Genomic DNA, 27,680 nt, shown 5'->3' with positions numbered 1-27,680 from the left:
ACACAATGTACATCCTCAGTGGCCATGGAGAAACTAGGTTTTATAAAATCAGTGGAATATCTACAATCGAGGGGAATGCACATCAACCTCATAGCCACGGATAGACACGTTTCAATTGCCAAGACAATTTGAGTGCAGTTCCCACATATTAAACATCAATTTGACATATGGCATCTTGCTAAATCAATCAATAAGAAAATCTCGGCTGCAGGGAAAAAAAAAGGTTTTGAAAGTATTTTGCAGTGGTCACATTCTATCACCAACCATCTTTGGTGGAGCTCAAAAACTTGTGAGGGGTCAGTGGAAATACTACTTGAAAAATGGCAGTCACTGATGCACCACTGTACCAACGCTCACCGCTGGACAGCAAATGAACATTTCCACCAATGTGAACATGGCCCTTTGTCGCCAGAGGAGGCACGGAAGAAGAAGTGGTTGATTCCATCTTCACCGACACACAAAGCCATTGAGAAGATTGTTTGACAAAACTATCAAGAGATTTGAGAGGACTGACAGAATTCTGTCACACAGGAGATTTGGAGGTGTTCCACAATATGTGCTTAAAGTACAGGCCAAAGCGCTTGCATTTTAGCTTTCGGGGCATGAAACATCGCAATCTACTAGCGGTCTTGGCCCATAACAGCAATGTCGGACGTGAACAATCTAGGACTAGGGGTAAAGTAAGGATGCCGCGCTACACTAAGGTGTTTTCAAAACGAAGTAAGCAATGGGTGATCAAACCAGTCTATGATGAAATGCAGTTCGACTTTGTGAAAGGCCTTATTGTTGCTGTGTTAGAGAAGCACAGATATGGAATTTTGGACGTTTCTGTGCAGAGCAGTGATCCATTGCCACCGAACATTGCGACTGTGCCATGCCCACCCGAAGCACAGCTGATTGTGAAGTACAAATCCCGGTTTAAATAATTGCAATACGATTGTCTTTTTGTAAATAAATGTTATTGTACAGTGTACCTGTAAACCTAACCCCTACATTCACCATCATGGGTGGCGAACAAGAAGGGTGTCATCTTTGAATTCTCTCTATTCACCTGACATATGTGTATGTATATATTTTTCTCATGTCTCATCTCATGTAAATGTAAATGCTGCGCCCTGTTAAGGGAGGGGAGGCTTGCATATTGCAAATAATAATACAAACAAACAAACAATAAATCTCACTTTTAACTCAACTCCTGTGGTACTTTATACTTTCCCTGACCTTCCGCAAGAAAAATTAAATGTCTCAATTTGGGCTGCAAAGCTCGCAGACAACGGGGACAAAATTGGGGCACTTGGAACGCGCCGCCAAGCGGGCAATGGCATTTGGGAGAGAAGCCAGTTCGCATTTGCACATTGAGGCGCACTACATAGACGGATTATAAACTTTCAAGTTCTCACAGATGCCTATACTACGTGATGTTGCAAATAAAGAATGCGAAGGACAGCGCCCAGATGAGGCCCACAAGTCGCACTGGAAGTATAAGGGTCTATTGTTTTTTGACCTTGAGACAGGGACCATGCCGAAAGAACTACATTTGAAGGGAGTGCACAATAACCTAAGAGACGATAAGGCAGAAAATTCAGAAACTAGACCGAGTTTCAGTTTTAGGTCAGTATACGAAAAATCATTGTCAAGAGCACGGTCCGTTTTACAGACTGCATTATGAAGAGACACAATGGAAATTTCAAATATAATGTAAGTAAATCTTTACACGCTTTTATACCGGAATGAACATTTAATGAATGGATGCATGAATAAATGAATGAATGAAGAGCCAGGAAAAGCAAGTAAAACTGTTCGTAGTGGGCACATGGGCATGCAGGTCCACTGGTCTCACCGATTTCGGTCCTTGGCCCAGCCACTTATCCCTGCACTACGGGACTGTCTCTGTATCCTTCAGCCCCTTCTCCCGGCATTTACCTTGCACTTGCCACCAGCTGGCCCTATTATTGAACGCGCGATCAGAAAGACACCTGGTCTAGTAGGATCGTTGTCTGTCTGCCCTTGTTCCCCACCTGCCTCGTCACGCCTAGAAACACTTGAGTATAGGCGCGTTACAAATGCCATATCATATATCATATCATGCCTCACGCATGTAGACTGTCGTTTATCATTGTGTGTTGGCCTCGATTTATCTTGTTACTTTTCGCATTGATTTTAGAGACGAACATACTCCATTGAACTATCCTTGCAAGCAAATAGTTTCTGATCGGCCATAATAAATAAAATGAGTAATATTAATAAAGTTCGGCTAGCGAGACTAATTATTTTTTTGTTTTCATAAAAGGTATTTGATCCCTTTCTGCCACTGCCATCTGTTTGAGACACCGGCGGACGGATTCTTCAGCAGATACCTGCAGCTTCGTGTGAACAACTGGAGCACGATCACCATATTATGGGACGATCGCCAAGGGCCCACATGCCCTTACGCTGTACTAGTGGCTAGAAGCAACATATCAACCTTTAGGCTGGACTAGTGCCTAGTTGATGGAACAGCCTTGCGGTTCACCGTGCTTCCAAAGTGATTCTTTTTACGAAAATGAACACCCTGTGTACCATAAAGGAACAGCGCGTGACTCAAGATGAAATGGAACAGTTATTGCGGATACAGATAAAAGAAAATAAATGGCTTCCGGAGTTCATATGGCAATTCCTGAATATTCTCTAAACATTTAATGTCAAATAAATGTACTTTACCAAATGTACCGTGTTGCTGTTTCATTTTAAAGTACAGTTTCATATTCCGAATTGTGGCGCGCTGTGTTGTGAGTTGATCTGTGTTGGTTTCCGGGTTCTGTGTGGAGTCGGGCAGAAGACTGGGCGCGTTTGCCTACGCAGCACAGTAACGTCACGGGGAGAGGCGGGGAATATGAATGTTTTGATAATGTCAGGGTCAGGGGTGGGGGAATTGATTTAGTGCCGCAAAAGCAGGTCAGCCAGGGCGATCGGGGAAAAGATACGATTATCAGAAAATGGCGGCTCCCTGGTGCTTGTTTTCGCATGCGTTTAATGGACGAAAACTCGGGTAAGGTCCATAGGAAAGTTTTCTAAAATCGAGCCATTTAGGCTTAAAAAAACATGGCCGACCCGTAGGGACAAACATTTTTACTAGACCATGCCTTTAAGGCCCAATGCTGGATGACTGTAGTGGTCCTAACAATTGATACTTTGCAAAAAGCACTTTTACACGGCTCGACACAGTGATCGTCAGTTTTTTAGGTATGGGCAAAAGCTGAATGACTTCTATATATTGGCAAGGGAGCATAATTGCTAGCGCTTACATGAGAGTAAGGGGTACATTACCAGTGTTCGAATAGTATGTTACCTGGTGGGGTAGGCCTCAGAGTTCACCAGTGACACATGAAACCAAATCTGTTCATGATCTTCAAGCCTTTCATTAAATTAGGTCTGCTCCGATATAACCCCAATTACAGATTGTTCTACCTTAATCTCTTGATATGATATGGCATTTATAATGCACCAGTACATAAGTGTTTCTAGGTACCACACACGACAAGGGAAAGAAAACAAAAGGGGGGACAAGAGAAACAACCCTACTAGGCCTTGTCTCATTTGGATTGTGCAAGTGCGACAACGAGAAGTGCAAGGGGAGAGGTGGAAGTGCAGGGGGAGAGGAGGAAGTGCAAGGGAGAGGAAAGGTGGAAGTGCGATCAGGTCAGCATGGGTCTGGGTAAGTGCAAGGAGGCAGGGGGCAGTAGGGGGTTACAGTCACAGCCCCTACTTCCTCATACAAGTTCTTGTACTACTCCCCTAAATCAGTTCCTAAGGGCCTCAACCCCAGAGATATCCCTTGACAAATCAACCATTCCCCTAATCATGTTTCTTCCCTCTTTGCCTTTAGGATTTACAAGAATTGCCAGTTAAAATCCTTGTTAGAATAGTCAACGGTAGACTACTGGGGACTTTTCATTCACCTGGTTATTCTCCAAGCATAGCCTAGTTCATATCTTCGAATTACTGCTTTCATTCTTTCTCTCCATTGCCCTTCCTCCACAGAGTGCCCTCTCTTCACTGCTTCCATAGGTTTTCAATCTACATGTCTCATACTTCCAACCTTTAGGGTCCTTTGTGGATCCTTAATGTTTTAACATCCTCTCTCATAAAAGCCTTTTTTAATAGGGTGTAGCAGCTCAGATAATGCGAGTGAACGAATGAATAGATTATATTGATGTAAATCATTGGTAGAGACATGTACAGCAATGAGAATTAAAAGGGCCGGGGACCACCATCTTCACGGCTTCCTGAACAAATACTCCCCTTCTAAACTTCTGCGTTCCTCTGGCACCAACTCTTTGCATGTGAAGCGGTTTGCTAAACAAAGAGCTGGTGGTCGATCGCTTTCCTCGTAAGGCTCCCTTCTGTTGAATAGCCTCCCTCTCCTGCTGCGTCTTAAACAGGACCTCCTTAAGTTCCGAAAAAGACTCAAGACCTTTCTCTTTACCTCTTCCTTCTCCCTTCCCTGCTAATCATACAGTAGTGTGACTGACGTGCAGGGCCCCCCACATCTCTCATCCCAGCCGCTGTCTATTTACTGCACTTGCTTAGGTTCACCCATCCCACATGTTGCTTCATTGTGCCCCCCATCCCCTCCTAGTCCCAATGTTGCTCCATTGTGCCCCCCTGCACCCCTCTTGTCCCGTGTGCTCCGTTGTGCATCCCACTCCCCTCTTGACCCTGTGATGTTGCATTGTCCCCCTCAGCCCCTTCTTGCATACAGGTGTTGCCTGTTTTGCTGGATTCTTCTACCCTGCTTCCCCTCCGCCCCCACCTCCCCTTCATCATACCTCTACGGGTGTCTGCCCCGATACATTCTGGTTGCACAATCATCGTATTGTGGTCAATGCTTGGATTTGACTTTTATGGACTTCATTGACTCGCACCCTTTCTCAACACTCATGCTGGTCTTCCACTGCATCTTGTACTCATGGTGGCCCTGAATGATGCTGTTCCCATCTTCATCTTTAATCCAGGCTTGCATTTGCTGTTCTCTCACAACATTATGTGTTACTACTGACTTCGGCAATTGTATTCACTCTCCCCTCTAGCTTCTCCACACTTTTTCACCGCTTACTCTGTTCTTTCAGCCTCTCCCTTTCCCCATCTCCTCCCATCACTTTCTTCTATGCACTTATTCTATCAGAATTGTCCTTGGACCTAGTATGATAGCAACCGTGTTTGTCTCTTCCCCCTCCGCCTAATTGTCTCCCCCTCACCCACTCCCAGCACCATCTGAAATGTTGCTAGGTCTAGTACGATAGTCGCTTGTTTTGTAACTCCCCTCCCTTTCGGCACCCCTTCTACCTCACCTTCTGTTAATCTCTGGCTCGACCAGAAATGACATCAGGCCTAGTACAGTAGTCACCTGTCTGTTTCCATTACCTTCCTACTCTCCCCCTCCCTTTCTTATCCATGTCTTAGCTCCTGCACTATCTGAAATATCGCCAAACCGAGTACGATAGTTAATTTCACATACTTATTGTTCATGGCCTGTAAGAATGTCATTGTATTTTCCCTTGTTCACACCCTTGCCTTGAAGCACTTTGCAACACATTGTGTATATCTGCTATATAATACTATTATATCATCCCTTACCCCGCTCCGCATTTACACATTCTTAACACTCACAAGGCCAAGTAGGTTTGTCTTCCCCTCCCTGTTATTCTTCTGATTTGTTTGTACTTGTAATTCAATTATGTATCTTTGTTGTAATGTATTGTCTACCTTTGCCTGTTCCCCACCCTGTTGCCCTGTGGGCACTTTGAAACAGTTTTGCTAATTGTATAAGCGCCTAACAAGTGACCAATAAATAAATGAATATGTTTGCCGCATTTTCACCAAATTCTAAGCAGGATTGGGTATGGTCTCACATTTTTAAGTCCATTTGATGCCTTAAATAATAAAATCAGACGCCCAAGTGTCAGTGAACCGGATTACTTCAACGATATTTGAATCACAAGGGGCATAAGACAGGGATGTCCATTATCCACTCTGCTATATGATCTATTTATTTAACCCCAACCTATCCTAATTTGTAATGAGACAGAAATTAAAGTTGTGGATTGCAGGGGTTATATATACATATTTATATATAAACTCATCCTTTATGAAGATGATTTGTTGCTTCCCGTGTCTGATCTGGAAAGGTGCTTCGAAAGATTGACAGGAATACTAAATTAGTTCAGAAAAGTACCGGGTTTAATGTGAATAACATTGAAAACCGAAAGGTTTCCTCTGACCTCTTTCCCCTGACCTCTTAATGCCACAAAAGACTGTTTTGAGACATTGGGCCGAAAAGGGATTTAAATATTTGGGAATCCAAATAATGACAGATGTAAATCAAATCTCTCAAATTTATATTCAAATTAAATTAGAAAGTTAGATTAAAATGACTCTCCTACCAAAATTGGTTCATCTCTTTAGTATGTTGTGGCCAGAACGCCGTAAAACATTTAATATCCAGAATGTATAACTTTTTTAACACTTGTGGGAAGAAGGGAATAAAGCAAAGATCCCTATGGGTATATCGCAGTATTGATCTAAGGGGCTCTGGTTTTCCCAATATTCAAGAGTATCAGAGTATTTGAGAATATGGGTATCAGAGGATATGGATGCTGGATCAAGTCTCAGAAGGAAACAACCTATTAGACTTTGGTTTTCTCAAATTAAAATATAAACCGAGTCCTCAAGAAAATCGATGATGCAGAGAACTCCAAAACGTGTTTAATATAATTTTTGATGCCTTGAATATAACTTCACATGATGTCCCGAGACTCTGTAAACCGTCCAAAAATACCCATTCATCTGCATCAACCATTTATCAAACATAGGCGGGCAGGCTGATAATGCTAGATATGGACTTGACCAGAAAGCTACCGTTAGAGAAAGAGATCTACCAAAAATAGAACATAAAAATTGAGCTTCAATCACCCATCATCAACTTAGCATGTTTAAAAAGATTTGTGGACCACAGAAAAGTAGAGATGAGGAACTTCACTCTTAAACAACCTCCATAAATGCAACAGACTACTTGGATCGATTACTTCTACTTCAATCAAGGCCAACATTTTTATAGCAACCAGTCACCCCACTATGGCTTAAATAGTGGGAAACCTCTTCAATGCACATTAGCATCCTGTCCGGGTGCCACAGCCAATAAAGCTGCTCATTGCACATGTTTTTTTTAGCACAACCCAGAGTCCCATAGAAAAGGAACTTCTTTAGAACAGAGCAACGTTGAATATATAGATTTGCTATGTTTTATTTTTAATTTAAAGACAGGCCTTAGCACATGTCTAGTGTTTATTGGTGCTAATGGCGATCTTACACGTGTAGGTGTTCCCACAATGCTGGCAACGGCAGCTCAGTCCACGTTAAGGGGCCCTCACATCAAATCGGCCCCTAACTTGGTTAGTGGGCCATTAATAGCAGGCTTGGCCCAACACTTCAGGATGCAACGCCTCAGTTATTCTATTGTCCCTTCCAACTCCATAACCACAAAGTATGATCTACAATATAATGTTATTGTGAAGGTTGTTTAGAATCACGACTCCTTTTCTTAAACGTTCTGCTCAAATCAGTTCAAGAACAAGGTTGTCTCCTCAAAGCTTCTGGTCTTTATAAAATGCTGGGCAACTACAAATCTCATTAAGAGTAAAATGTAATGTGAAGACAAGTAACTTTGTACTACCCCCCTGAGATTTGGGAAATACTTGGTTTGGGACACAGAGATCAGTTGATGGCAACCAGACAGACCCTCATTTATTTTGATTTGTTTTTACATTTTACACAGATCTTTGTTTACACCCACAAGGCTAGACTTTGCAAGACTTGTTAAAACAATGGTTACTTGGTTTTAAGCATGTTTCTCCTATTGGAAGAATGATTGGTGATTTCTTTAAAGCATTTTCCATTTTTTAGCACCCTTCCCTTTCTCAAATATTGTATTGACTCTTGGTGAAACAGACATTGCTGATATTTAATTCCAAAACAGTACAATTTATTGAATGCTATTGCATTTCAAATTACCAGGAATTTAAAGCTTTAGAGCAAAAGTATAGAAACTATTTTGGTGGATGCTCTCATACACCATTCCACCCTAGTACTTTGATGCCGAGCTTATCATGCAAAGCACATCAAGGGCTGCTTCGCTTAGCTCGAGCCTGTAACTATGGGCCCCGGGGCATTACCTGAAGTGGTAATGCCCCTCCCCCGCTCGGGCCTATTGCTTAATTCAATGCATCTACCTCCGTAGGATAAAAGCAATGAGATGGCCCTGCCCGGAATCATTGTTGTTGAGCATATAATATACAATTTCTCCTTTAACATAATACATACATACGCTGTATTTATCACACTAAATTATCATTAATATGTACATTAAATCTTAGGTATTCAGATATAAATCTGTTCGAACCAAACAAATGTTAACTATCTGAATAGATGCAGCATTTCAGGGGAAATGCATGCATAACAAGCTGAGGTTAAACTGGGAAACTAAATACATACTATATTTAACAGCTCTTGTGACTCAGAAAACTATACACCAATGCTTAGATTTGGGGCTCTACTCGCCTTTCAAAATAGTTTACAATTAAAATCCATTTTATGGAAAAGGAACTGCACAATAGTATATGTAGTCTGTGATAGTGTACAATTAAAGATGAGTAGAACTGTGAATATTTGTGAACAATTAAAATGAATGTGCTCGTTTGGTTGCTTGCTTTATCAAAAGGGCATAGGAACCCTCTGGGATTGAAGATGGCTTTTCAAGAACATATGCTGTAGGTTTACCACCTACAAGAAATGCATACCCACACCAACATTGTAATTTGTTTTTTATTGATGGGCGACAACTTTTTACCCCTAGGTATCACTAAATTGTGTACAATTAGGAAATAAACATTATAGGAGCAGACAGCAAAGTTAAACAAAGCAGACTTAAAAGGAATATTAATCTTCATTGTTTGCCCATTTGTTTAAAATCTTGTGTACACAGAAGCATAATTGCAGTTTGAACGTTTTCAACAGCAATAACATTACAATCACCCATCTATATATAGACTATCATCTCAACTTCAAATATTTGATCTGCAATGAGTCAGAGTCCTTAAAGCGGGTTTCCCAATCACACAATTGTTAATGTTTTATGAACCATGTTAGGAACCTGGCCACATTGCACTTTTAAAGCTCATTTAATGCTTTATTCAGAAGCATATTACTTTCCTTCTGACACACTTGTTTGCATATTTTTATATACATATGTTTTTGTAATCACTGATCCAACTCTTTAGGGGAAAGATAGCAACTTTTTAAGATAAAATGTTTTTTCACAGAAATCTAAAAATGCTGTTGCTGGTACAGGGTTTGTTCTACTAAAAAATTAGAACCGGGAACATTGTTTCAAATCCCACTATATTATCTATCATAGGTTAGACCCTATTTATCTCTGGAAATATAAAATGCTTTTTTTTTTAAATTACTTTGATTTTTTTTTAGTCCAAGCTTTAGCTCTTCCTCTCACCCTATTTGTATTATTTGCATGTATGGGCATGGATAGTCATTAAACAGGCTCCAAGGTTAACTATTCCAAAGTTGCATGTGGGGGAGGGAGTTTTAAAGAGAAAAAGATGCACTGTATAGGAGCTGGTCAAAAAGAGGTGCAAGGGGAGGAATAAAGCTAGTGAGAGCTTGCAGTCAAGAAGCAGGTATCAGGCGTGCGGGCACACAGTGTAGAGGAGGACATTTCAAAGCAGGTCCATTCGACGATAGTACAGGAGGTAGGCTGTTCGGTCAGCAGACGGCTTAACCACCTGGTACTGGTTAATCACTTTAACTGATTGGTCATCAATGCGCAGCCAGCCATTAAGACCAATTTGGAAGACATCTGTAGTGTAATGGCCACCTGTTGCACTGTTCCCATGGTGGTAGACAACTGTGGAATGGTGACAAAATTATATTTGAAAGATTAATTCAGATTTATATCTGCGCATTTTATCTTCATTAAATGCAGTTTTTTAACATTACGTTTTAAAATATGTTGTAGTGTATGCATTATTGGTTAAAATAAACTGATGTCGTTATAACTCAACATTTTATAATTTTGACAATATTCGTTGTTAATACCGAACTGGAAAATAGAGAAATTGCTAAACTGGTAAACCCTTAATCAGACCATCCAGCTATTAACGGTTTTGCACCAAACACAAACAGAAAATGCTATTTTCAAATGAGCCACACAAATCTGTAATTAGTCTGATGGAACCAATGTCAATTTGAAACATATGACAAATATTACTTACCAGTAATATGTCAGGAAACCATCATGCCACAGACCATCAGGTCACAGATTGCTGCATGGTTCTATCCGGCCTTCTAGTCATATCCCCATATCCCTCCCGGGTTGCCATGGAAAGCTAAACAGCTGTCGGGGAGAACTAGGCAAAGACTTCTGCATTCTGGACCATGTGTGGGCGTGTCTCCCTTACGAGGCACATCTTTCCGGGCGCACTGGGGGTTGCCATGGCGCCTTTGGTGAGCGGCGCACCCGTTTGCAAACAAGCCACTAAGGCTGCTTCGTCTACAGCAGATCAGGTGATCTCCAATAAAGCCCCGCCTCAAACGTTGTGGCAGTGCTTCTGAATTTTTCATTCATTCAGCGGTTGCCTCATTTACGGAACTTCTTGATACCAAGTTTATGACCTTCTGCCTGTGTACCGGATTTGCTAACTGCTTTGCCCCTTGGTTTTCGTCATCGTTGTTACCACCCCGACCTGGCTCGCCCACGGATTTCCTTTTGCCTCACGGCTTGTCGTGACTTCTACGCTACGTTGTCGATGTAGATCGTGCACGGATTGCTTAAGTACTACAATATTGCTGTTTTTCATTTCCACGCGGAATACTACAGATTGTGAACTTGAGACTTTCTTCTGGAGCACAGACCTGATTTAGGCATCTCGTGCCGGCGGGGATAGGGAAAAGAGTGCTTGAACTTGAGACTTCCTAATTAAGCACTGCTCTGGAAATTAGGCATCCTCGTGCCGTCGGGACAGGGAAGCTTGCAAGACTGTTTGTCCCTGAAGAAGGTGGTACATGTCAATGGACTGCTTTCACTGCACCATATGGTAAGACATCCCCAATCTTGTTGCATCATGTAACTTAGTTCATTATCAGTGCTCAAATTCACGTAGATACCTAAGTTTGGTTTGCTTATCTACTCGCCTGTTTTCATGGTTGCGCCTTCCTGTGGCTGGGAATAGAGGGGTCAGTACCAACATACTGGTGTATGTTTAGAGAAGAACATTCAAACCCAGGTCAGCCTTGGAGTTGCCTTATTTGCACTACTGTCAAGTGTTGCATTGTATTGTGTACTGATTCTACGCCTTTTGCTTTACAGCCAGCTGGGTTCCAGAGCGTCCAACCACTCTTTCAGTCCATAGATCTCTCAGTCTGTCCTTTGTTACTCCTGAGAGATACGTTGGCCGGAAGAATTCATCAACTACGCGACGGGTTCAACACCCAATCTATCACATCCTTTGAATTGACTGAGGAGGTTCGGACAATCGTATTTCTGAAGCTTGTATCTGCTTAGAATCACATGCTTTGCATAGTCTGCAATCTAGTGGTTGGCTCAGAGTATAACAGTTTTATCAAAGTCTAAAAAAGAGGCATCAACAGAGGCGTTCCCATCACACTATCCCTATCCTACATGTACATGTACCCATAAATCCTTTATGGGTTGACTCCTCAGATGGTTTTTGTCGAGAGTGGGAGCATACGATTTTAAGCAAATGCAAGCTTCAGAAAGACAATTACTAGCAAGTAATATTTTTTTTCTGGATCTTCGGAATATGCTTAGATTAACAAGCAGTGGGAGGGCGCGTTGGGACAGTGGAAAGAATAGGTTAAAGTATTGCCTGTCCCATCTGTGAGTTTGGCCTTGCCTGTGTGTTGACACAGTAGTGGGGAGTGAAAATGTGAACTGATCTCCACTTTGCAGATTTCTCCAATGGTACATTGGCTATAAATGCCAGAGTAGGCCCTGTGCTGAGCCTGCCATAGGTATAAACCCTAGAGTCTTTTCTGCTAGTAGAGTTGTATAGACTTGGTAACTGGATCACCCTCCATACCAGTAGCAAAAGACACAGATAATTGTCTTGTATTGAAGATTTCTTTTTCCCTTTGCAGGTGATTGTCCTCCTTTCGTTTAACGTGTGAATCACCTTTTCCCCTCCATTTTATGGGTTTTGGCAAAGGGATGGCAGTTCGCTGGATTGGTTAACATTTTTAGATGAATTTAGGTGAAAAGCATGGGTTCGTGTTAGATAGAATTTCCTTGTTGGATGTAATTCTCCCTACGTGCGAGTCCCCTAGCACACTTTGCTGGTCTCTTGGATTTTTTAAAAATTTTTAATCAGCTCTCCCGAGGGAATGGGAACCTTTTTCCAAACAGTCTTTTACTGTACCTCTGGGAACCCTTTTCAACCTTTTTGGTTGTACCATTTGGGAGTTATGCTTTCCTCCAACGTTTAAGGCATCTGAAATGTATTATTGCAGCACACAGCACTTTCTGTACAGTGTTGCTGGGACCTCCTTGTATTGCACTTTTTACTTTCCTCGTGATAACAGCTGCTCCCAAGCACAGTGGGATACTCTTTATACTACTTGACTTATTTTGTGGAATCGGCACACCCCATCTTGTGTGAAGTGCTGAGGGGACACAGTGCATCCTTTTTCCACTTCTCCTGTAACTTTCTAGTTACAGTGATCAGTTCATCTGTGGGGCTGGTGGCAGTGGAGGTTTTCTACCGATGTTTGTGAATCTTACAAGCATCAGTAATATGATTACCATGAGTAACAAATGCTTCTGAGGCTTGTGGATCTGCTTAGATCACATGTTATGCATAGATTAGCGAGCAGTACCTGGAGAAGGTGTGTTGTGAGACGATACAGTGGCAGATCGATGTTTTAGCACGCTTGTCCCACCTGTGAGTCTGCTTTAGAGTGTGTGGCAATGCTGAATGTATGTATGGAGCACCAAGTAGCTGCTTTGCAAATTGCATCTAGGGGTACATTTGCCATAAATGCTAAAGTAGCTCCTGTACCTCTGGTACAGTGATCTCTTGGTGTGTGAAAGATAGTCTTTTTTGATAGTGAGTAGCAAAGCTGTATGCATTTGACTATCCATCTGGAGATGGCGTTTATTTAAATATGATCTCATTCCCTACCGGGTGCTATGGAAACAAAGACTTGGTCCGTTTTCATTAGAGGTTTAGTTTTGTTCATGTTGTACAAGCCGGCCCTCCTTAAATCCAAAGTATGGGGGGGCTTCCATCAGCTGAGATTGCCAGTTTTTGGAAAAAAGTAGGTAGTTCAATGGACTGTTTAACATGGAACTTGGATATGAATTGAGGTGAGAACCTAGGGTGTGTTCTAAGAACCACTTTGTCCTTGTGGATGACAATGAAAGGGTCTTGTACTAAGAGTGCCTTGTAGCTCACTGACTCGTATTACAGAGGTGATAGCTACTAGAAAAGCAGTCTTGTAAGTTAAATATTTAGGCTGGCTTTTTGCACTGGTTCAAAAGGCAGACTGATGAGCTTTGTGAGGACAACATTAAGGACCCAACCTGGTGGAAGGTTTGAGATGCGAGGGTATAGTCTCTTTACTCCTTCAATAAATGCTTTGATAACAGGAACCTTCCACCAAGATACTTTGTTTTTAGAAGTAGTGTAAGCAGATAGGGCTGCTACATGTACTTTGATGGAATAAAACACTAAGCCAGAGTCTTGAAGGTAAAGCATATAGTGGAGAAGGTTAGATGGTGAACATTCAATTGGATTTAAATTGTGTGATCTGCACCAGACAACAAATCTTTTCCACTTGTTAAAGTAACGGTGTCTAGTGTTGGGTTACGTGCTTCCTTGAGGATATCCATACACCTTTGTGAAGATTCAAGTGCCGGAATTCTATGGCAACCAGCTATATAATGAAGTACTTCAAACATGTGTTGTACTCTCGTTTGAGGTAAAGGATTAACTCCTCTGGAGTCTTTATGATTGCTCCCAGACATCATTTTACTTGGCTGGGGACAAAACTAGACTTTCTCGTGGTTAGAGAATCCCAATTGGAACAGTAGATGGATTGTTCTTTGGGTGTTGTATTTGCATATTTGAGGACTCTCCCCTGTTATCAGCCAGTCATCTATATAAGGGTCCACTGGGATTGACTCTCTGCGTGAAGTGCGCCGCTAGCACTGCTAGTACCTTTGTGAACAATCTTGGAGTGGATGCTTTGCCGAAGGGTAGTACCTTGAATTGGCAGTTCTCTCCCGCTATCTGGAAGCGCAGATACTTTCTGTGCAATGGGAACATTGAAATATGAAAGTATTTATCTTTCATATCCAATGTTGCCATGAAATCCCCCCCCCCCTCCTTTAAAAGAGGAATTACCTCCTGGAGTGTTGTCATGCAAAACTTCTGTGGTTTGACAAATGTGTTCACTGGGCGCAGGTCTAATACAGGAAACATGGTTAAGTCTTTTGTTGGCACAAGGAAGGGAGTAGTTTCTTACATGTAACTCCATTTCTCCAGCGTTCGTATCTTTCATGGATTCACATGCTGTGAGTATTCCCAGTCGTCAGGCTGGAAATCCCTGGTTACTTTAATTCAGTAATTTACCTACGGAAAAATTTCACACCAAGTGCCCCATCAACATTGTTGTGGGTGCTTTTGGTCCCCACCAATAGGACGTTGAGTCTATAGCTCCGCCCCAGCAGCTTCCCCTCAGATTTTAACCACTCCAGCTGGAGGATATTCCCTTGTAAAGGATGTTTGCTTGTAGGGCGTAGGCTGGAGGGCACATGAGAATCCATGAAAGATACCAACGCTGGAGGAATGGAGTTACAGGTAAGAAACTACCCCCTTTTCCAGCATTGGATCTTTCATGGATTCACATGTGAATAGATTTCAAAGCAGTATACATGTTAGGAGGAGCTAAAACAGGCAAACAGAAATGAGATACTTGCAAATTTTCAGCGCCAATGCGAGTTGTAGATCTACATAGGTATAAGAAAAAATACCCTGGAAGCTGCAGGGCTTACCTTACGGGAAAAGTCGTTGAAGGGCTGCTCGTCCCATGCACACGTCTTCAGCGTGCTGTTCATGTAAGCAGAAGTGCCTGGTAAAAGTGTGTAGCACTGCCCATGTTGCCGCCTGGCAAATGTATTTGATGGGCACTATGGACCAGAGAGCCGCAGAGGCAGCCGTACCTCTTGTAGAACGTGCTCTAGCCGCAGATTGCAGAGGACTTTTGGCCTTCGAGTGGCAGAAGGAGATTGTAGATGAAATCCATCTTGGAATGCCCTGTTTTGAAATGAATTTTCCCTTTTTGGATGGGCCAAAGACGACAAAAAGCTGTTTAGTAGATCTAAATTACTTTGTCTGGTCGAAATAATATTTTAGTGCCCTTTTCACATCCAGGGATGTGCTGGTAAAGTGGCATTTTGAAAGAATGTAGGCAGACTTATGGTTGCATTCTTGTGAAAATGATGCCACTTTTGGGATGAGGTGAGGATTTGTGGAAAGCATCACCTTGTCTTTTGCGAATCAGAGATATGTAGGATCTACTACTAGAGCTTGTAGCTCCAAAACCTGTCAAGAGGATGTAATGGCTATATAGAATGCCACCTTCCAGGTCACAAACTTGATGTGTGCTGTTGATAGAGGTTCGAAAGGAGTTTTCATAAAACCAGCCAGGACTAGATTCAGGCTCCATACAGATAGAATCTTTTTCTTTGGAGGAAAAGTACGAAAAAGACATTTCAGGAAGTGTTTGAGTAGCCTGTCACTGTAGAGAGGAGGAGAGCCTCTTTTCCTTGTGAATCTAGAAATTGCCGCCAAGTACAACTTTATGGAGCAGATCGCTAGACCTTGCGCCAATTTGAGAAGGTAGGGAAGAACCTGCCGTGCACACCATGTACAGAACCTTTTCCATTTGTGGTTGTAGGAAATGTTAGTGGACGGAGCCCTAGCCGCCGCTAGAATGCTTCAGCCGTCTTGAGGGATGTTTAAGTGGCCGAATTCGGAGTGGCCAGGAACCACGCTGTTAATATGCGGGAGCCCGGATCGTGGTGCAGAAACACCCTGTCATTTTGTGACAGAAGATTGGCGTGAGAACCTAGATGGATTGGATTGTCCGCCGCCAGTTGAAGGAAGTCCGAGAAGCAGGTCTGTCTGGGACAGTACGGGGCTACCAGGATTATCCTGCAGTGATATTTGCGTTTCATCCGTATTGTCTTCCTGATTAGAGAGAACGCATATGCGAACATTCAGGTACAAGGGGAAGAGAATGCGCCCCCCTGAGAGTCAGGATGAGGGAACTGGCTCTTCATTTCTTGCAATGCTTGTTTCTCCGAGTGGTGAAAAGGTCCAGAGGAGGCTGTCCCTATGTCGAGAAGGTTTTGGATATCTGGTTGTGATGCAGTTGCCATTTGTGGGACTGCGATGAAGCCCTGCTGAGTGTATCCGCTTGTTTGTTTTTTATCCCCGGGAGGTGGAATAATTGGAGCATAATATTGTTGCAGATGGCCCAGTGCCAAATGGTTGGTGCTTCTTGGGACAGGGTGTTTGACCGCGTTCTGCCTTGTTTCCTCAGATAAAACATTGTTATTGTGTTGTCCGCGAGGACTCGTACCACTGAATGTTTGATTAGAGGGAGGAAGGATTTCAGAGCCCACAGTACCGCCCCATAGTTAAAACACATTAAAGTGGGGGATGGATTTCCAAAAGGGACATCACCTTCACAATGTTGCAGTAGTGGTATATCCACCATTTTAGTGCAGTTGAGAGTGTGAGTGATGGCGATCTTGTCTGACCCCAGGACCCCTGGTTTTGGGACCATCTGGTGGATAGAAACGTTTGTACTGGCTGCATATGTAGCTTGCAATGGACGAATAGAGGGATGCAGGAAGACATGGTCCCTAGGAGAGCCATGTATGTGCGCACCATGAGTCGCTTGCTTGGAGTGAAGGTTTTTGCTAGGGTTATCAATGTTTTTCACCCTGTTTTAAGAGGGCCTGACGAGACTTTGGTCCGTGAGGAACTGCGCACCCAGGAACACCAAACGTTTTGACGGAACTGTGCAAGATTTGGTGTAATTTATTGCAAATCCCATTTATTGGAGAAGAGCTTCTGTTTGTCTCAGAGAAAACATGGTCTGCTGATAAGTTGGACCTTGTACCAACCAGTCCAGATATGGCTAGACGTGGTGGCCCTGCTTTCTAAGAAACGCTGCTTACTGGTGCTAAGCATTTTGTGAACGTCCTGGGTGCTGATTTTAGGTCGAAAGTAAGTACTTTAAACTAGTAGTGGCTTTCGCCGACCTTGAACCGGATATACTTTTGGTGTCTTGGATGTTTTGGAATGTGGAAATACGCATCCTGGAGGTCTAACGCCACCAGATATTTGTGAGGCTGAATGGCCTTCATTACGTCCTGAAGTGTCACCATCTTGAACTTCTGCTTTTTAATGTTTTTGTTTAGCATTCACAAGTCCAGGATAGGACGCCACTTCCAGTCTGGTTTTGTTGATGAAGTACCTGGAGTATACTCCTTTTCCCTTTGCCGAACGAGGCACCCTTTCGATTGCCCGTTCCTTAAACATTTGACGCACCTCCTGTTGTAGAATATGAAGGTGCGGGTGTGATACCTTTATGGGAGGTAACAGGATTTGTGAGTGTTTGAATTCCAACAAGTGTATGGCATCTAACAACCACCTGTCCTTTGTTATTGTTTTCCACTTGCTGGGGAAAAACACCACATTTCCTCCCACCTGTCAGTCATTGTTGGAACTTGTTCTGCCTACCTCTTTGAGAAGTGGCTGATCCGTGCTTTCGCTGATCCTGCTTAGATTCACATGCTGTGCGCATATGGGCCGACATCAAGTGGTCACCGCAGAGCATTGCATCTTGTCCTTCGAGGATCGGAAGGGGAAGTCGGCATAGGCGTGTCTGTTACACTATCCCTACTGTGACGTGTAGTGTACCCAAAATCCCTCATGCGCCGAGGTCCCTCCGATTGTTTTTTTTCTGCCATGAAGGAGCCGAAGGCCTATCGTGAGTGAGTACATAAACGAGAAAGTAGTAAGACGTCTATGTTCCTTCCACCCGAGCGGGGTGGAAGGGAGGGCACCTGTGAATCTAAGCAGACAATCATCAGATATGCTATATTACGGTGAGTAATGCATGTCTTCTGATGCTTGTTAATCTGCTTAGAATCACATGCTGTACATAGACTAGCGAGCAGTACCCGGAGTTGGAGGTGGGCTGTGAGAAGGAACAGTAGTGAAAAGATGTCTCAGTACTGCTTGTCCCACCTGAGAATCAGACCTAGAATAATAAGGTTACTCACCGTAGTGACCACCTTACTCCTAGTCCATAGTCCCCTTTCCTCCATACTCATGGGACATTCCTCCGTCCTGTGGGACGTGACCGGAGCACTTAGTAAAAAGCATCACATTTTTCAAAAATGTGTCGTTCCTCTCTTTTTACGCGGGGTACTCAACGTGGCCGTAACCCCACCCTCTTTAGCTCCGCCCAGCACATCGCCCATCAGTTCTTTTCTATCGCCTTTAAGCAATAACAAAGGAACCTTATTAGACAGGACGGTGGTCGTGCAGGCGTATGGAGGAAAGAGGACTATGGACTAGGAGTAAGGTGGTCACTACGGTGATTTACCTTATTATACTCCTATGTCCTGTCCCCTTTCCTCCATACTTATGGGAGATTCCCAAGCACTCCTCACAGGAATTACGGGTGGATGGAAAACTCTTTACTGAAAAAGGTTTTTAAGCACACCCTGGCCAAACTGAGCATCAGACCTATAGCTCAGATCCAAACAGTAGTGTTTACAAAAAGCCGATGGAGAGGACCAGGTAGCCGCTTTTGCGATGGTCTCCCAGGGGATATACTTTTGAAAGGCAACAGCAGCTGTTTGACCCCATACCAGATGTGCATGAACCCCTTTTGGAGGTTTAAGACCTTGAACAGCGTAAGACTCCATAATACAGGCAGTGATCCATCTGGAAATGGTTGCTTTGGTGGCCCGTTTACCCTGCGGATTACAGAAGGTCACCAAGAGTTGAGAAGAACTCCTAAATTCAGATGTTCTGTCCAGATAGAATTTAAGAGCTCTTCTAACATCCAGGCAATGCAAAACCCTCTCAGCCTCCGAGGCTGGGTCTGGAAAGAAGACAGACAAGGAGATTGACTGATTCAGATGAAAATCAGAGACTACTTTTTGGAAGGAAAGGATTCGTCCTCAGGACAACCTTATCCTTATGAAAAATCAGAAAGGGATGCTCCACCGACAAGGCCTGGAGCTCACTCACACGTCTTGCCGAAGTCACAGCGACCAAGAAGGACACTTTCCACGAAAGGTGCTTAAGATCTACAGTAGCCATTGGCTCAAAGAACTTATGGCACAAGGCCGTAAGGACCACGTTTAGATCCCACGTCGGATGTGGTTTGCGAACAGGAGGGTAAAGATGCATGAGACGCGCAAAGTGCCTTTTAACCACTGGGTTTGACAGTGAAAAAGAGCACTGATCTGTGGTTAGGTATGCAGCAACAGCCGAAAGATGAGTCCTGCATGTCAAGACATGGATGCCCGACTCTGCTAGATGAGACAAAGGACGGCACTGTGTCGGTCGTAGCCCCCCTGGGGTCCAGCTGTCTGGCTAAGCACCAGTGGCAGAACCAAAGCCATATGGCTCCTGTATTGAGATCTCATCGAGGGCTTCCTGGCTGCCTGCATAATAAGCATGTTACCAGCAGACAAGTTGAGGTGTGCCACAGCTGCCGATCTCTCTCGTGAAGCAGCTCGGGGACCAGCGGAAGCCTGATCGGTGCACACCGACAGATGCTGAAGCTCTGAAAACCAAAACCTGGCCGGCCACCACAGTGCTATGAGCAGAAGAGAACACTTCACTGTGCTCCTCAGCTTGCACAGCGTCCGATGAATCAGAGGCAGAGGTGGGAAAGCATAGGCTCTCATATTGAGCCAGGGAATTTCGAGGGCATCCCCCAGAGAGGAGGCTCCCAGCCAGTTCCTTGAGGCATACAGGGGAAGTTTCCTGTTTGACGCCGTTGGGAAGGGGTCCACTTCTGGAGTGCCCCAACACCGGAAGATTTGCAAGAGGACCTCCGAGTTCAGTTCCCACTCGTAGCCGACCATTGTACGTCGGCTGAGGGCATCCACAGTAACATTCAGCTGACCCGGGATGTGCACTGCCACCAGCAAGATGCCATGCTGAACTGCCCATTCCCATATCTGAACGGCAAGATCCACAAGAGGGGCAGACTTGGTACCCCCTTGCTTGTTGATATACAAAATGGACACCACATTGTCCGTGTGGATCCAAACTACTTTGTTGACAATGACAGGCTGGAACGCTTTGAGCGCCAGGAGGATCGCCATGAGCTCCAAGTGATTTATATGAAGGAGTTTGTCCTGCGGTGACCAGAGATCTGAAACCTGAAGAAGGTCCAACTTTGCACCCCATCCCAGCAGGGAAGAGTCCGTTGTGATTGTCACTAGTAGGCCGGGATCCTGAAAGGCTGCGCCCACCTACAAATTGCTGAGAGACGACCACCACACAAGGTCCGCTCTCATGAAAAATGGAACAGGAATCATTTTGTAGTGTCGGTCCACTGCTTGGCACCAAGAACTCGGAAGAGCCATCTGTGTTTGCCTCATCTTGAGACGAGGAGGAGCCAGCGCACATGAGGCCATAATGCCCAGAAGCCACTGGGACCACCAGGCCGACATGCTCTCTGACTGCGCAAACACCTGACACGTGGCCAACAGATCCGCCATTCTGTCCCTGGTCAGATATACTCTGCAGTCGATCGTGTTCCACCGAAAACCCAGGAAAATCAGGTCCTGAAAGACCATCATGGAGGATTTCCGCCAATTCACCGACAGCCCAAGATAGAACAGGAGCTGGAGGAGAGAATGAAGATTGCTCAAGGCTGATTGAGGACAAGGACTGCGCAGCAGCCAATCTTCCAAATACATGCAGACTCCAAATCAGAATATGCATATAAGCATCCTGAAGGTCCACCATGCTGAGCCAATCGCCCTTCTGTAAAGTGGACTTTATCTGAAAGGGCGTGATCATGTTGAATTTCTCTTGGGGTAGAGAGAGAGATTGAACTGGGAAAGATCTAGGATGCTGCACAGGCCAGCCTGGTTGGGTTTGGGCACCGTAAACAGCCGGCAGTAGAAGCCCTCCGCTCGCTCCCCTAGGGGAACAGGTTCCACCGCTCTGAGATCCAGCAACTTCGGTATCTCGGCTCTGAGGGAGGGTGACCCCGACTGCTGGAAGGGAGGATTGATGGGTGGGGTAGGGGAAAGAGGCAAGCGGAAGCCCGCCCAAGCGAATGACAAGACCCACCAGTCCTCCGTGATGGCCTGCCATGCCTCCCAGTGAGACGCAATGCACCCTCCCACCGGGGTGTCGTGCGAGCGCAGAGAAACTACATTTAGTTGGTTTATCGGTGGCGCCGCCACCTGAACCTGAAGAGGATGCTGAAGAACGGGAGAAAAACCTGCCCCGATGTTGCCGTCGGCGGGAATTTCCTGATGGGAGTATCGACCCTATGGGACTTCCGATCCAGAAATCCCCTAAAACCAGAGTAAAACCGAGGCTGCAAAGACGTTCTCTGTGCCCTGAAAGGCGGTTTCACCAAGACAGACAAGGACTTGGCGGTCTGGGGTGCTGTCCTTAGTCTTAATCAGTTCAACATCTGTCGTTGAGTGAAAAAGCTCCTTGCGATCAAAAGGCAGGTACAGAACTTTATCCTGCACCTCTTTAGAGAACTTGGTAGCGTGCAGCCAAGCCTGACGAGAGGTGTCCAGGCCAAGCATAAGGCCCCGGACCAAGGTGTCGACATGATGCGCCGTGGCCTCCAGCATATCCTGTGCCAGGACCCTGGCATCTGACAATCCTGCTTTAAAATCCTCTAGTTTATTAGCGGGAATTATTTCCTCAAACTCAGACATTTCCACATTTGCCCCCCCCCCCCACCAATACCAGTTCCGCGTTAACTTGACGTAACAGCAGGGCTGAATTAGTGAAAATCTTCCTCCCTAAAGAGTCAAGAAGCTGGTCCTCTTTGGCCAGAAGGCCACTTCTTCCGAAGAATGGAGCCTATAAAGAGCCACAATCTTTTCATTTACAAAGAGTCCAGAGTGTGGTTTCTCCCAGACTTTATGGACCTTGGCTAAAAAGTCCTTTTGCAAGAACAAGCCAGTGCGCTCCAAAGGAGACAAGGTGAACGCCCCTAAAAGCACCCCTGCCTGTGGAATGGGTGCCTCGGGTACTGGAACATCCAAAAGACATGTCCAGCACCCGGTCGTGAAAGACTTTAACAGAGCAGGGCTGGTCCTCATTGTCCTGATCCCCCTGTGCGTCGTCCGACACATCCGGATCAGGCTGCGCAACATCTGGCACTGCAGGAGGCCTCTCATGAGCAGAGTCAGTCCATGGACATAAGGGAGAGGGTTGCCAAGAGGGCCCTTCTCCACTGTTATCAACATAGATCAAGGCGCAGATGCCGCAGGAAGAGAGGTGCGGTAGGGGCATCTGAGCGTTCCAGTCAAAAACTGGATGAAAGGGATGTGCACAAGGAAAACGATGTTCACCTGAAATGCTACTCCCCGCACCTAGCACCGATGGCGTAGATGTAAGGGAGGTATCCAAAATGGCCACCGTAGTCTTGGCGGGACTAGCCGCCATTTTGTCAGCACCTGAGGAGAACTGCGACACGTGTGAAAGTTAGACAGGGGTCTCCACAGATGGGTCAGGGGGTCTTCATCTTAGCCTTGACACAAGAACATCGTCCGAGCCGGTACTGTGTGGCCTAGAATGTTTTTGAGACATGCTATCAGCCAGAATAGCTTTCAACGGAAGGACCTCGGCAAAGCCGGTAACAGAGGAATTCCGGTCAGACAGAACTGGCGTCACCGCTTGAGTGGGAACGATGAGGAGTACACCTCACCGACAAGACCTTAACTGGCCTCTCAGAACTGTCGGTCACCTTAGCCTACAAACGAGGGAACTCGGACCAGAGCCGGGTTAAAGACCCTTCACGAAGGGCCTCGAACTTTAGTTTGGTACAGAAAGCCTCCACAGAGGCCTCAGGGCGAACACTGGTGTCTTTACGGGAAGCTCCAGTCAAGGAGACCGCGAAGCAAGCTCCAGTACCCGCCGCCTCAGTAGAACTGGGCCCACAAACAGCCCCCACAGGAGGGGCCTCAGATTGTAATCCGGTGTCAAAAGGCCCCTTACGGAGGCCCTCAGAGAAAACTCCAGTACACTTTTTAGGCCTGTAAGGCACCTCAGGGCAAGCCCTGGTAACTGAGCTTTTGATGCTCCTCCCGGACAGGGAAGATCCCGGGAAGGAGTCCCCCGGCCGGGGTGCCCTAAAAAATAAAGAACTCACCGGGCGTCGTTGCTTCTCGTCGATGAAAGTTTGAAAGTGCGTAGAGGGAGTGCGCTGAAACACCTCGTCCCACCGCTCTAAACAACGTTGAAGCGCCCGGACCAAAACGGAATCGCAGTAAAAACACGAGTCCCACCGGTTGTCCGGACCTAAACACTCTAAACAAAGAGGATGGGGTTCGCCCTAGCAAAGCGTCGCTGACAGGAAGAACAAATAGGAAAGTCTAACTGAAACGGCATAAACAGACTGCCACACGACCGCTAAGCCGGAGCAGGAGAGGACAACACTGGAAGGAAAAAATCTTTCAAAGATGCAAGTGCGTCCAGTCCCGATCGAGTGGAGAAAAAGACTGATGGGCGATGCGCTGGGCGGAGCTAAGGAGTGCAGGGTTACGGCCGCGTGCGGTACCCCGCGTAAAGAGAGGAAGGACACATTTTGGAAAAATGTTATGCTTTTTACAAAGTGCTCCAGTCCCATCCCACAGGATGGAGAAATGTCCCATAAGTATGGAGGAAAGCGGATTTAGAGACAGGATCCCCTTCTCTGCCAGCTGCCACAGAAACGAAAAATTGGTTTGTTTTTCTCGGAGGTTTTGTTCTTTCCAGGTAAAACATGACTGCCCTGCGCACATCTAATGTGTGTAGGTTTCGTTCGGCCATGTTAGTGGGGTTATGGAAGAAAGTGGGTAGTTCCATTGACTGGGTCACATGGAACTTAGAAATAAATGAAGGGGCAAATCGAGGGTGAGTGCGCAGAACCACCTCATCTCTGAACAGTAACAAAAGGGTCTATTACTGAAAGGGCCTCTAGTTCATTAACCCTTCTTATAGAAGTGATCGCCACTAGGAAGGCTGTCTTATAGGTAAGGTCTTTTAGACTTGCCTTATGTATAGGCTCAAAGTGGGACCCCATGAATCTAGTCAGAACCACATTTAAGTCCCATCCTGGAGCTGGGTTTGAAATGGGGGGGATGAATCCTCTTAACCCCTTCCATGAAAGCCTTGATAACGTATTTTCCACCACAACACCTTTTGTTGTGACGTAGTGTAGGCTGAGAGAGCAGCTAAATGAACCTTTAGGGAATTAAAAACCAGGCCTGAATCCAGTAAGTGGGGCAGGTACGATATAAAGCGAGTAGGAGAGCAGTCAGTGGGATCGACAACCTTGGCATTACACCAGATAACGAATCGTTTCCATTTACTGGAATAGCAGTATCGGGTGTTTGGTTTCCTTGCTTCCCTGAGTATGTCCATACATCCCTGAGGGAGTTGAAGGTGTCCAAACTCCAAGACCTCAGGAGCCAGGCCGCTAAGTTCAGAGTTTGCAGGCATGGGTGCAGTGTTTTCCCTGTCCTGAGACAACATGTTGTACGGGCAGGGCAGTTTCATAGGAGGGGAGAGGGTCATCTGCATCAGATGAGAGAACCAGGGTTTGAGAGCCCACATGGGGGCCACCAATATCATGGTGACTAGTTCCTGGTGCATCTTGTGCACAATCTTGTTGAGTAAGGGAATCGTGAGGGGGGCGGGGGGGTGAAGAGGGGTGTGGGGCGGGGAGAGCGTAAACAAATTTCACTGACTATGCTATCCAGAGCCTGTTCCACTTCAAGCGGTTCTGTGGGAGGCGTAATCTAGGCATTGACCGTTCTCCAGAGTTGCGAACAAGTCGATCTCAGGGAAGCACCATTCTGCGGAAACGGATGATATTGCGTAGTTGCCATTCGTACCCTATGGGCAGTGGGAAATCTATGCGGACCACGTCTGCGGAAGATTGAGTTCCCCTGGAACGTGTTGGGACAACAGGAGAGCCCATATCCAATTGGATAGCCCTGGAGAGTGTGTGCCCCTTTGTTTGTTCAGGGAGTACATGGGTGTGGTGCTGTCTGTCAAGATCAGGCCTGTCTTCCCCTGTAACTGTGTCTGAAAGGCTTTCAGTGCTTTGAATACCACTAATAGCTCCAACAGATTTATGTGGTTGGACGCTACTTGTGGGGACCACACGCCGTACGCCATCTGCTGAAGCAGGTGAGCCCCCCACCCCGTGAGAGATGCGTCGGTCGTGAGAGTGGCTTCTACTGCGGGGGTGGTGAAGGTTTCCCCCTTCAAGAGGTTTTCCCTCGACCACCTGCAGAGTGAGAACGAGAGCTGACGAGAATTTCCAGATCTTCCCATTGTCCGCTGGCCTGACACCACTGGCTGTTGAGCCACTCTTGCATGGGACGCAGACGCGCGTGATTGAACTAAGTAAATGCAGGACGCCATCATTCCTAACAATCGCATGGCCTTGCGTACCGTCACTTCCCGACTGGCTACATACTGAGGGATCTGAAACAGCATGTTTTGAACCCCCTCGTTGGAGGGTAAGAAAGGGCTGTTTTTTGTCCGAATTAGAGCCGCTAGAAACTGTTTGACTTGACTGGGGTCTAGGCTGGATTTCTTCTTGTTGATGGAGAATCCCAGACTGAATACGAGGTCTATTGTCTTCCGAGTGTTCAATAGCTCCCCCTGTTATGAGCCAGTCGTCAAGGTAAGGGTAAACCGGGACGAATAGTCTGTGCAGGTGTGTTGCTGCTACTGCCAGTACCTTTGTAAACACCTTTGGTGCTGAGGCAATGTCGAAGGGGAGTACCTTGAAAAGATAGTGCTTGTCCTCTATCATGAACCTTAGGTATTTCCTGTGCGCTGGCAACATCGAAATATGAAAGTATGCGTCTTTCAGGTCATCCCCCTGTTTCAACAGCGGGATTACTTCCTGTAAAGGGACCATAAAAAACGTTTGAGGTTTGCCAAACTTGTTCGCTGGGCTCAAGTCTAGCACAGGGAGCATTGTGAGATCCTTTTTGGGTACAAGGAAGTACACTGAATAAATACCCTTGTTTATCTGTAGAATAGGGACGACTTCTATAGCGTCCTTTCCTAGAAGGGTCTGCACCTCTTGCAGTAGGATATGTAGGTGGTCCGGCGTCTTGATCTTGGCGGTCTGAATTGGGGTGGTAGGGCAAATTCTATACAGAACCTGTGGGTGACCGTCTTCAGTACCCACTGGTCTGTTATCCCCTCCCATGCAGCAAGGAAAGATGTTATATGCCCCCCGACCGTGGTAGCATGGGAGGGAACCTGGATCTGCAGGTCATTTCTGACCAGAGGCCGGAGCGACTCTGGGATTGGAACCTCGTCCTCTACCACTGTCCTCTGGGTGGATAAGTGGTGGAGGTATTAGACCCTTGTCCCGAATTCCAGTTTCTGCATTATACTGGTTCTGGGGAAAACAAGATTGCCCACGAAAGGACCGGCGGGAGCCGCTTCCTCTCTGAGTAGAGGGTTTCTGGGTAATTTGTTGAAGGGACTTGAGTGTCTCATGTTCTTTCTTGGCTGTTTCAAGAGCATCGTCCACTGCTTTGCCAAACAGGTTGGTCTCCTTAACAGGTTTGTTAATCAGTGCTGCTTGGGTCTCTGGCTTGAAAGCGGATTTCCTCAGCCATGCATGTCTCTTCAGCAAAGTACCTTGTGCCAGGGTTCTCCCCGCTGTCTCAGCAGCGTCCAGAGTGTTTTTGAGCACATTCTGGTTCACCTTCTTGCCTTCGGAAATGATGCCGAGCAACTTGGTCCGTGTAGGTTCTGGCACTTCTTGCGGCCATCTTGCAGAAGGTTTTACTGGACGTCTGCATAGCTGGCCAATAGCGTGGTGTTATTGGCTATATGGGTGGAAAACGCATCAGCAGTTGTTACCCTTTTCCCCAGTGCATAAAGTCTCTTGGACTCCTTATTGGGTGGTGCCTCCCCTATAGACAGGGGAACACCAGCCCGTTTTCTAGTAGTGGTAACCACTAAAGAATCTGGAGTGGCATGACCCGTGATCTGGGCAGGGTCGGTCGGAAAAGGCCGAAACAGCTTCTCCACCGTAGGGTTCACCGCCCTGGTCTGGTGTGAACAAGGAAGGTGCCAATCTCCTCTTGATTGAGTTCAACAAAGGGATGGCCTAGCTGGCCGGAGTTTTTTCTTTGAGTATATCCTCCACGAAATAGAATCTGGTAAAGCCTCTTGAGTGGCGATCTGAAAATGGTCAGCCGCCTTCTTCAAGATGGCGTTGAACGCCATCTGGTCATTGTTAGGCAGAACTATATGCAGTACCCTTTGGGAACACTACACACAATTAAG

General features: G+C 45.6%; 1 protein-coding gene across 2 annotated transcripts in view; it reads right to left on the bottom strand.

Annotated features, from left to right (window-relative positions):
• Positions 1-8,845: 8,845 nt before the first annotated feature.
• The window catches only part of USP10 (ubiquitin specific peptidase 10), a 943,776-nt gene continuing 924,941 nt past the window's right edge, over positions 8,846-27,680 (bottom strand). For both annotated transcript variants that reach the window (XM_069636257.1, XM_069636260.1), the window contains one exon: positions 8,846-9,955. In XM_069636257.1, coding sequence (XP_069492358.1) covers positions 9,768-9,955 — 188 coding nt within the window. In that variant the 3' untranslated portion in view covers positions 8,846-9,767. The remainder of the gene's footprint in view (positions 9,956-27,680) is intronic.

Source organism: Ambystoma mexicanum, chromosome 1q (assembly GCF_040938575.1).
Source record: "Ambystoma mexicanum isolate Mex_15411 chromosome 1q, UKY_AmexF1_1, whole genome shotgun sequence".
Lineage (NCBI taxonomy): Eukaryota > Metazoa > Chordata > Amphibia > Caudata > Ambystomatidae > Ambystoma > Ambystoma mexicanum.
This window is presented reverse-complemented; position numbering and strand designations above follow the sequence as displayed.